At 34.6% G+C, this 12,623-nt stretch overlaps 1 protein-coding gene across 2 annotated transcripts in view; it reads left to right on the forward strand.

The window, feature by feature from the left end:
- LOC128227870 (G-protein coupled receptor 4-like) overlaps window positions 1-12,623 on the forward strand; it is a 111,412-nt gene that overhangs the window by 33,494 nt on the left and 65,295 nt on the right. The window contains exon 1 of one of the 2 annotated variants that reach the window (XM_052938770.1): window positions 8,572-8,690. The exons of the other annotated variant lie outside the window; for it this stretch is intronic. Coding sequence (XP_052794730.1) covers window positions 8,583-8,690 — 108 coding nt within the window. The 5' untranslated portion in view covers window positions 8,572-8,582. Of the gene's footprint in view, window positions 1-8,571; window positions 8,691-12,623 lie in introns of those variants that run through there. 2 annotated transcript variants of the gene reach the window in all.

Raw genomic sequence — 12,623 nt, forward strand, 5'->3', positions numbered from 1 at the left:
TGCATTTTCTTCAACATTTAGGCCAGATAAATTGGTCTTTAGTTTAAAGACTTAAGTTGTCAATTGGGGAATGGTCGCCAAAATATTAACGTTCCGCTGTCTTTGTTATTACGATCGCTGAATAATTTGATGTTATGCCATCGTCAAGCTTCAATCAGTCAATAAACAAATATACACCAGCAAATTCTGAAAACATTTCGTAATATATTCACTGAGATGATATTTATATATTTGCAACCAGAAAGTAAATCAAAGTCACTTTTTCGTATTCGAAAATAAAACTTTAAACGTCTGCATTCAATGGTCTTGAGTATTTTGGCACACACACACTGTTTTGCGGAGGTACTTGCTTTTTAATGCACACAGATTTTAACAAACCCTGGTAAAACAATGCAGATATATTGTACCCTTGCGAACAAATGTAGACTACATAAACAATAAATCAATGTTTTCTAATGTTACCATCCTCTGACTTTGTATTGTGGTAGAGCCTTCCTATGGATTTTGGTAAAACGGTTATAAGTCATAATGTTTATACTTAGGTGACTAAAAACACCAAAACATAACTTTTTGTCCAGAGTAAATACGTTTGACTTACTGTTCTACGCTTAGGAATATACAATGACAACTTCTCCTTTAATGTCAAAAGTAAACAACACAACACAAGCGATGAAAATTATTTGACATAACAATAAACATCTGAAAGGTGAAATATAATCAAATTTCTCAATGTTGTCTGATGGTAATATACGTCAAATTCTACATTAAAAAGGCGTTTGTCTAGGTAAGTATACTATATTCAGTATGCTTGTGACGCTGGAATAACTGTCTATCGAATTTGTAAAACCTCTAATTGCGTGGTTAGGTATCTGCCTCGTATCGCTTCTATCGGATAACTCTTGAACGGTCCCATCAAATAATAGTGTTGTATTATGTTGTGAAAATTCCATAGACTTAGTACATTTAACTTTGTAAAAGTAATATCCAGTAAATGAAACCCGTGTAGACTTATTTAAACCGTTTCAACTATAAGAATAAACCTGAAATCAAATCTTTCTGTGTTTCTTACACATACCTCGGCCTAGTTCTTGTCAAACGGTTTATTTCAATTTTGTAGTTTTCATATCTGAATCAACAGCAGATTATCGTGTCTAACATTTTACAGATTCCTTCAAATTCTTTTGACTCGTTATTACCTCAATTTTCAGAATTAGTGTGAAGAACAGGAGCTACAAAAGCATCAACAAGCTGAAATTGTTTATTTGTTCTCAAATCGGAATCTTTACTGAATAAGGCATTTAGCGCTTTAATGTTTTACCAATTAAATATTCTTAGTGTAAAGCAAACTGTTTAGTAAAGCTCAAAACTAGTTTCTTATTAAATAAAATCAGTCACAAGATCAATATTATTGTATCATTATATATTATTGTATTCATATGTTCAACTTCCCCTGGGCAAAAGTACTCCCGTTTTACGATTGACCAAATTTAGCATTAAGCGTATTTACTGATAAACCCAAAGAAGTACAATATTTTGAAAGCTTATCCAAATGCTGCTGAATTTTGAATGTTGTTTTTCGTAAAATGGCCATGTCGTCAGCAAGTACCAATATTATGACACCAATATCATCAATTGCTTCACCATAGTCTACATCATTTGGTAAATATAATTCTGAATCGTCAACAAATAGTTATAAAATCGAAGAGTAGTTAATACCATAACATCCTATTCCTACTGTTAAATTTTTTGTTTGTTTGCTTTAGAACTCAGAAATGGACACTTAAATGGAACACATACTGTTTATCAACAGCATAGAAACATCGCTTCATCTACAAATTTTCACTGGAAATTGGTTAAAAAATAATGGAACAAACGTATATTTCCCACCAAGGAGACTGGCGAGACGTTGTGGCGTTTTAACAATTGCTTTATGCAACTGTAGTTTTAGGCGATGCCTTTGGCATATGTAACGTATAAATACCATAAAACCAGACACTGAGACAGTTTTCAACTAATGTAATCACACATACGCATTTATCCCTGTGCTATAAATGAATGTAAAATGTTAATTCCATGCTACATTAGTTGATGATATTGCTCTGAACTCGCTGTTTGGTATTGTGGAAATTCATGTCGTGGAATCGTTAGAGCCACAAAAGATTGTTTCAAACTTCAAGAAATGGAATACAAATTATACAATGTATTATATCATCAAACATTAGTGACATTAGATATTCTATGTCAGACAACGAGACAATGAAATATTCATCTGGATACATATCCTCCACTTGTTGGGACCTGATTTAATTGATGAGATTCACATGCCGTACCCGTGAAATTAACAACCTGTCTAAAACTTGTATAGGAAATGTCTTTAAAATTGTAGTGGTATTTTAAACGTATTCGTTTCAATATCTTTATTATACCAAAAGGACTACTGTTTTAGTGTTACGGAGAAGGGGACTATTTATATGTTACAGGTTTTCATTACGCACTTATTCTAGTAAACGGTTATGTATCCGTCTAATTTTCTAATTCAATGAAGTCTTCTGTACATTGGATAACATTGTTACGAATGTCTGAACATTGAGAGTACGTGGAAACATAAGACACATTAGTTTAAATGCCACAGTTGGATTTATAACTGTTTTTTGATGTTATATTTTTTTTAAGTTGCGCATTCGGCTTCATTCCGGCCATTATATGTTTGCAGTTTTTCTCCGGCTGGATCAATCGTTTGTAGGTGATGTCTGCAGTCGATCGTTGAGTACATGCAATTTGAAATTACTTGTTAATATATATATATATATATATATATATATATATATATATATATTAACAAGTAATTATATATATATATATAATTCATTGTATTCAGCATGAAACCGCCTTTGATAAGGCATATAGTATAAAATTTGCAATAAACAATCACTGGTCTGCACTCCCAATGAGCCTCCTGTGTCACGGACCGTTCAAAGGCGTAATACAACATTTGCTCATAAATTTGAGCATTAATGCATGGATGATATGACTGTGTGGTTTTGTGTGTGAACTATATGAGTTGTTTTGTCCCCTTTTAGTATATTTCGGGCTTTGACCTTGTGCCTTTAAACAAGTGTCATCGTTAAATGTCAGGCTACTAGGCTCGCTCGTCCCTGTTATTTTCATTAGTTATGTAGTTCACAACTGTTAAATATAAACAGCAACACTATATTTACTCAATAATATCAGAGTCTAATTATCGAATTTCAAACATGAAGCATAACAAATATTATGGTAATCTACCTTTTGGTGAGTCAGAATTGTTTCAGTTTGATTGATTAATCGCACAAGCTGATAACCTTTATTCCTATGAGTAGAAGTATTCAAGTTGTGATTCATGTATTGCGTCATATAATACTGGGTTATGTACTTAAAACATTTATATTATCATTAAATTCATCGACGACTCTTACAAACATTTAACAGTACACATGTCCACTTGCTTCCAAAACGCTGTATAAATGGCATAGTTTTTTCGTTAATTGCCTTTAAGCAACATCGATACTTGAAAATGTAAAATTGCAAGACAATAATGGCGCTGATTCTGTATTAAAACAGCTAAGTGTTAGGTTTGGAACTTGAAAACCGATCGCTCTTGCACAATGTTCTGAACTTCTAAATATTTCACGACCGAAGACGTTCAGACTTATACACACACATACGACGAGACGACTTAAGTGTGGTTTTTAATTTTCTTGTGTTTCGAAATAATTTGATGAGACTGGAAATAGGATAACCGGTGCTTATGGGTATTGTAAGTGTTACACGTTATCTTGCTATCAACAAAGATTGAGTCAATCCGAGAATGGTGTTATCGTATCGGGCATCTCTTCAAGAATGTCTTTATATCAGCGGAGTAGCTATTAAATACTCGTAGGATGTTGCCGCATGTTTCATAAAGGTGTGTGTTTGTGTGTTAGCACTGACATAAGAGAAAATTAGAAATGTAAACAGAAATATATTAAAGCTATGACACTGATTTGGGCCATGCTGCGCATTGCTAAAGACATTTTACATCAAATACCGATACGAAATTGTACTAAAAATTGTGATCATACTTATGAACTGATGATCTGATATCTTGTCGAAGGTTTTTATACTGATCAATTATATATTTCTTGTTTAAGCAACGACAACGGCAAACATATAGTTTTAAGATGTATTTTATATGTTCTGGCATTTATTTGCTAGTCTTTATCTCAATCCTTTCGATCAGGAAAACGAATTTGATTTTGCAACACCCAAACACGTGTTGCTTAACTCCTTTGCCAGGTTCACTCAGCTCATCAACACTCAGCTTAGATAATTGTGTAACGAATGGTCTGTGAACGTTATGACCACAGCGTTCAAGTACAATTAATAACATTTAAGCCACTATTTAATTTATACTATTTATTCAAATAATTTGGATTTATTCAACAATATGTATTTAACATATCATTGTATGCCATTACATAATACAAACTTACAAGCATGATATAAGAAAGCAGTTAATTAAAATAATTTATGTATTAGTAATACAACGAATATAAGTATAAACAAAAAATGAATGAAAAAATGGAAGAAAAATCGTAGAACATGCAAGTAAAAGATATGATTGTTCATATGATACATATGATACATAGGGCATATTATGATAGGACGCTTTTCTGATGACCTGTATCACGTCGAGTTCAGTGTGTAAACACGTATTCGTCGAGACCGCAGGTTATTTATGACTATTTAAGACTTTAAGAGCAAAAATTGTGATGATATCCCAAACCATACACTATCTATGAGAAATATTGCAAGGAAACTTTGTCTGAGACTCCAATATTAGAATGTCTAAAAACGTTTCAATAAATAATGAGTCCCAATTGCCAATGTGGAAATGTAATAGACAACTACCAGTGTTTTCTTCTTCACCTGTCCTCTAGATCATGCTCAACAGACACAACCTCCATGACCAACTGTTTGCTATCAGGCCTTTTTCACTTTAGCATTTGGATCCAAAAAAAGCCACGTACCTGACCAACTCAACGATATTCAACGTTCAGTACTACATTCGCAGAACTCAACGCCTTTAATTTAAAACATACAGTTATTACTTAATTCTATCACTGACCTGACTTATCCATGCCCTCTTCTTATATCGCTGTTTTCTCCGTTTCTCCCTTTTGTGTCTACTTCTATCAAAGCATTTTACTGCTTACTTCGTCATACATTTCTCATTAACCTTTCACCTATCCATAAGATCATAACAAGTAAAATCATCTACAAATCATAACAGCACCTACAACAGTAGAAGCAGCTTGAAAGAATGACAGTAGCGAATCCGAAGCTTCCTTTTCAGGATTATTTTGTCTTGTTACTGTTGATACAAGGACATGCTATAAAAACATTAAAAATCATACCAAGAAATATTAAGCGTATAGTTTTGTAACAATGTATCATCTCCACTTTCCTGTACAATTTGCGCAATTCAAATGAACTTATTTAAGAATAAAAGCTTATCGAAGAACCCTTTTAAGATTTTTGAACTATCGTTTTACGACTGTTTAACACATGTGAAATTGTGTTTTAACTTATCAATAAAGATAACGTTTATATGAAACTGAAATGCCGGCGCATTGAATGCTTATCCGATGTGGCGTTCTTTGTGTTCGTTTGGGATATCATTATGTTCTTGCTATTTTATTTTACAATTGAAGATGATTGTTTTGTAATGGAAAGAGGTATCTATTTCTTTTCTTTGATATAAAAGACTTCACCTGATAGTCCATGTGGAAATATGTTTTTATGGAAGGAGTAAGCCAAAAAAGCTAAGAAATAGTGACTTAAATAATATAAAGGGGTTTTAGTGGTCCACATGTGCAGTGAGTCAAGTTGGGTTATGGGCAATATTATTTCATATGTATACTCTAACCTTTTTTTATGGCGAAGACAAGACAATCCAGATTGTCGATCCAGACGTTCCAGACAAGACAATCCAATCCGAGATTTCGCATAAATCAGTATTGTTAACATTTCCAATCTGTATCCGAGTGGTTAGCGTATAAGAATCTAGATCAGAGGGTACGTGGTACGTACGGAACTTTATCGATGATTAGTACCGATTCTAACGCGGGAATGGTAACATGTTCACATACATAGAAGATTTCACTACTGCACATATACATTCGTCACTATAAAAGCTCGTTTATGCCGTTAGCTGTGCAACATAATAAAAACACACTTGAATTTCTTCTATCCAATAAGAATCGTCTGAGATTGGTAAAATATCTCGGCTTTAAAAAATTGTTCTGGAAACGGGGATTTGTGTTATCGACAGGTAACAAGTGGATTACATTAATATGGTGTGAGGCGTTCACAGCAAGTGGACTTTAAGTAATAACTCATACATCGTATCGACGTTTGTATGCCTCCATGTGATTTGAAATAGGCTTGTTGTTTTACATCTTGACAATGAAACGCCTGCTGTATGTTGGAGTAGGATATGACCGTATGGCCTCGTTATATTTAGATGGATCATGTTCGTAACATTTAAATTGTTTTTGATAAACGGGTACGAGGGCCTTTGGTTTTTATCCGTTAAAATGTCACCATATCTATTATTACCACCTATCTGTTGAAGATATTGTTATTGTAGATATTTATGTAAATGAGGAAAAACGTCTATGAGAAAACACATTCACAACATATTTAATATAACATTTTTATTGTTTTCTAAATTTTCTTTTAGTTAATCAGGAATCGCCTGTGATTGTTTTACGTATTCAACACTCCAGCATAAATAACTCCAGCAATAAGATTGTCAAATTTGAACATATATTCACCAGCATTTTTACGACTTACTGCTATTGACGCGTATTAGATGAATTGTAATGCATTATTTCATGTGTTTCGGCATAAGTTTTGAAACAGTTATCAATGACCTTGAGATCCAGATTCACTGATAAGAGATTTCTCAATTATTTTGTTTACTCGTATATATGTTTTTCTTCTCGTAATGTTTTTCTCAGATTATATTCTTGTAGAAAACTGTATGAGTACTACCATTTTGTCGTAATCGTTTTTTCTGATACGGTATCCGGTCGGGTAAATTCTCTTATACCTATGTAAAGCAATATCGAATACCAAACAACACCATCTCATAATCAATGTTTTACCAAAAAAAAGACAAATTAATATTAAAAAGAAATGCAGTTAGGTAATTTCACTACAGTCTGGTTCAGGTATTTAACTGAGGTATTTAACTGAGTGAAACATCAACATCAACATTGATGTTTTAACGGCGTGTTGCAATGCTTACTTTTTGATAACAACGATGTTTTTAACCTGTTTGGAAACACCAATTAAAAAAAAAGAAAGGCTGCGGCCTAAATTTGAAAAATCGAAATAATTCTGTGTTTGTGATGTGCAGACGCGATGGCGCTGTGTCTGAAATACGCTAGTAATTAAATATAAATGCACAGGTAAAAGTTGTCTAGTCAGTGTTCTAAAATATATATCGCTGATGCTTTTATTACAGATGTTACGTTACTTGGGGTTGTATTCGTCAAGTGTTTAATATTGAGCATGTGAACATTTACTTTTGTGAATGTTGATTCCACTCAAATCATGGAACAAGTGTGCCCCTCGTTTGCAGTCTATAGCATGATTTAAGTGCGCACCTTAAACTTGTTTTAGTGCGATTTGTGAATACGTTTTGGTCAGCCATAAATATATTAACTTGAATGTGGCCGTATGGTGTTTATTGAGGAGTTATTTGCTGATAAAGCTTGGGATAAGAATGACTTTGAAGTTAAAGCGCTTACATCCCATTTTTTAGGCAATACTGCCAACATTTACAGGTACACTTATACAAATCTATCGGCATCGGTCGTAAATCAAAGAGACAACGCGTAAATACGAACGTAACACTGGCTTTTAAGAAATAATTATGTTCGTTAATTTATCAGTCAATCAATAAATAACCCTAAATCAATATCAATCTGCGTTTTGCGCAACCCATGGATACAATTTCTAATAACATATTTGTTCAAATAGACTGAAATTAATTAAAGTAACATTTTATTTTCCTTCGAATTTGAAAAAAAAGATTTCAATAAGCCACAAGGCTTTGTTGGTCTGATCGGTTAAAGTATTTTGCACAAAATCATATTTTCGAAGGATTTGCGTTTTGATGCATAAGGATGTTTGGAATTTGTTTAAATTGCTGAGCTTCATATCGCACCAAATCGTGCTGAAATGAATTTATAATTCATATTTTTTAAAGAAAATACCTAAGAAAAACAATTAAAGTGAAGTTTTACCCTTTGAAGTGATTTTAATGCTTCCCTACTAACATTTGTTTTGTCACAGAACCTAACAATGGATAGTTGAAAGTAGGAAAGAATGATTATATACGTGTTCTATTGCTGAGGTGCCTAAAATAGATCCGAAACATGACTTGTCCAGAGTGAACAAGCTTGAATATTTGGTATATACTTCGAGCACTGCAATGAAAACTTTAACGCTCGTGTTCAAAGGTAAACAGCACGATACAAGTGCTGCACTTCATGGACTTAGCAATCAGCACACGTGATGTTAAATCATATTTAAGTATTTCAGTGTTGTCTGGTGGTAGTTTATGTGAAAGTCTTCATTTAAAGGATTCGTTTGTTAAGGTACGTATTCTCTATTGTATTTTTGTAAACCGATTGAATCTGGATATTTGCAAGTCGTTTTAAAAACAATAAAAACCGCATAAAGACAACAAGACCTGCATGGGTTCAAGCATATAAATCACACACATACTCACACACACATAAACACTCACACGCACACACACACGCACACTCGCACACACGCACACGCGCACACGCACACACACAAGCACGCATGCGTTGTTGTCTCTATACGTGTATCCATATTTGACATTCTTTAACGTGTCTGAAATTGAGCTTATATAGTTTAAACCGAATAAACCTTCTTTTAGAAACATAAAGCTATTGTAATTACATATATGTAAATGTAATACTATATTTCTTCGACGCAGGTACAGTATTGTTGAACTTGCGTGTGCTTCTTATGTATAAGCTTATCTGATGTAGGACTCGCACAATGAAACTTATATATAATATGTTTTGTTTTATTCCTTTTTTGTGGTTATTGTTAACAAGTTCATTATACAAAATGAACATTCTACATCTAATGTTTGTCAAATGGCAAACAAATATACAAAATGCTTGTGCGTCTGCCTTGCTTCTGTTGCAAGTTAAAAGAAATAAGTGGTTTGAATTACGATTAATAATGTACATATTTTTGACACCATAGAAAATGGCTAGACATTGCGGCGATATACCATGTCTTATTCAACGGACGTCCAAGGCAGTTGAGAGGTTTAAGAACTAAAGGAAGAACAAATTTAATAGTTTTCAAGTTTTTAAACTCTTAACGCTCACATGTTATTTATGCACTACAGGTAAATATAAATGTCACGGTATAAAGACATTTTCTGATCTGCCGTCGTCTGTGTTCGAATTTAAAACAATTAACGGCTCTGGCAGTATAGCAATGAGAACAAATAAGATGAAGGGGTTTCCATCTTCATAATAGAATGTATTAAAGCATGTTCGTGACAAGTGGTTTCTTTAAGACATCAACAAAAATGCATTTATATCTAGTATTCCGCTGATGATCGGATTTATGTTGACTTTATACTGAAAGTAAACATTGATATGTATTCAAAGTCAGTAATACCAGTCATTATCTGATAATATTCGTGTTTTAATTCATATTTTCATTTCCAAAAAAATAATTGTTTTAGTTATATTGACTATTATAAATACTACGATGTCTTAATAGCTTTGTTCTTAATTGATGGAAACTCTAAATCAAAGTTTGATGCCTCATTGCCTTGTTGTTTATTTGTTTTATTCAGTCAACTCTGATTTGATTTTGGCTTTACATAAAACCAAATTGCTTGGAAGTAGTGATCTCCCGCAAGTTTGTTGTTAATTTGTACTAAGTTGATTTATAACGAATGCGTAAAATATGAAATATTTACATCAAATACGATAAGATATAATTGGAAACTGTATGTTGCCGTAAGATAACTTCCGTGAGTGATGACAACACTCTGCATTACTTCACAAAATTTGCATACTTTTCTTATAACAGCATAAAATCCCATTAGCCTTTAGGTCATCAATTACAAGTAAATATTTTGTCAGGAATGTAATCAATTCTCGTAAATTGAAAGCCCTTGTCTATCTTAAATGAATTGCTATTTACAGACTATGAGATATAAGTTTATAAATGTTTGACTCTGACTCATGATGCAAAAGGTTCTTCGGAAGCCCAGCATGTACACATGATCAATGATCCAAATAGGTTCGTGAAAACAGAATTCTCGCGAATACATCCGACTCGTGAACACAAAAGTCTCGAGAACACAAAATTCTTTAAAACACAAAAATCCCTAGAACACAACCGTCTCGTAAATACTACAGCTGGAATAACATTACAGTATCGAGAACACAACAGTCTCGAGAACACTACAATTATGTGAACACAACAATATCGTGAACACTACAGACTTGCTAATACAGTCGCGTGAAGACAACAAACACGAAAAAACAACACTCTTATGAGCGTAGCACTATCGTTATCACAACAGTCTCGTAACAACACTGGTGTCGTGAACACAGTATACTCGAGAATACAACAGTCTCGTGAACACCACAGACTCGTGAATACAAAAGTCTCGCAAACAACACAGGCTCGAGAATACAACAATCTTATGAACATCACAGACTCGAGAATACAACAGTCTCGTGAATACAACTAATTCGAGTATACAAAAGTCTCGTGAACAAAACTGACTCGAGAAAACAACAGTCTCGTGAACACCACATACTTGAGAATACAACAGTCTCGTGAACAAAACTGACTCGAGAAAACAACAGTCTCGTGAACACCACATACTCGAGAATACAACAGTCTCGTAAACACCACAGACTCGAGAATACAAAAGTCTCGTAAATACAACTTACTCGAGAATACAACAGTCTCGTGAACACTACAAACACGAGAATATAACAATCTCGTAAAAAAACTAACTCGAGAATACAACAGTCTCGTAAACACTACAAACTCAAGAATATAACAATCACGTAAACACCACAGACTCGAGAATACAACAGTCTTGTGAACACCACAGACTCGAGAATATAACAGTCTCGTTATCACCACAGAGTCGAGAATACAACAGTCTCGAGAACACCACAGACTCGAGAAAACAACAGTTTCGTGAACACCACCGACTCGAGAATACAACAGTCTCGTGAACACCACATACTCGAGAATACAACAGTCTCGTGAACATAACTAACTCGAGAATACAACAGTCTCGTGAACACCATAGACTCGAGAATACAACAGTCTCGTGAACACCACAGACTCGAGAATACAACAGTCTCTTGAACACAACTGACTCGAAAATACAACATTCTCGTGAACACAACTGACACGAAAATACAACAGTCTCTTGAATTCAACAAACTCGAGAATACAACAGTCTCGTGAACACCACCAACTCGAGAATACAACAGTCTCGTGAACACCACCGAGTCGAGAATACAACAGTCTCGTGAACACAACTAACTGGAGAATACAACAGTCTCGCGAACACCACCGACTCGAGAATATAACAGTCTCGTGAACACCACAGACTCGAGAATACATCAGTCTCGTAAACACAACTGACTCGAGAATACAACAGTCTCGTTAACACTACAAACTCGAGAATATAACAATCTCGTAAACAAAACTAACTCGAGAATACAACAGTCTCGTAAACACTACAAACTTGAGAATATAACAATCTTATGAACACCACAGACTCGAGATTATAACTGTCTCGTTGTCACCACAACCCGTGAATACAACAGTCTCGTGAACACTACAGACTCGTGAAAACAACAGTTTCGTGAACACCACAGACTCGAGAATACAACAGTCTCGTTGTTACCACAGACTCGAGAATACAACAGTCCCGTGAACACTACAAACTCGAAAAAACAACAGTTTCGTGAACACCACAGACTCGAGAATACAACAGTCTCGTGAACACCACAGACTAGAGTATACAACAGTCTCGTGAACACCACAGACTCGAGAATACAACAGTCTCGTGAACACAACAGACTCGAGAGAACAACAGTCTCGTGAACACCACGGACTCGAGAATGCAACAGTCTCGTGAACACCACAGACTCGAGAATACAACAGTCTCGTGAACACCACCGACTCGAGAATACAACAGTCTCGTGAACAGCACATACTCGAGAATACAACAGTCTCGTGAACACCACAGACTCGAGAATACAACAGTCTCGTGAACACCACAGACTCGAGAATACAACAGTGTCGTGAACACAACAGACTCGAGAATACAAAATCTCGTGAACACCACAGACTCGAGAATACAACAGTCTCGTGAACACAACAGACTCGAGAACACAACAGCCTCGTGAACACAACTGACTCGAGAATACAACAGTCTCGTGAACACTACAGACTTGAGAATACAACAGTCTCGTGAACACCACAGACTA

This window comes from Mya arenaria, chromosome 3 (genome assembly GCF_026914265.1).
Source record: "Mya arenaria isolate MELC-2E11 chromosome 3, ASM2691426v1".
Lineage (NCBI taxonomy): Eukaryota > Metazoa > Mollusca > Bivalvia > Myida > Myidae > Mya > Mya arenaria.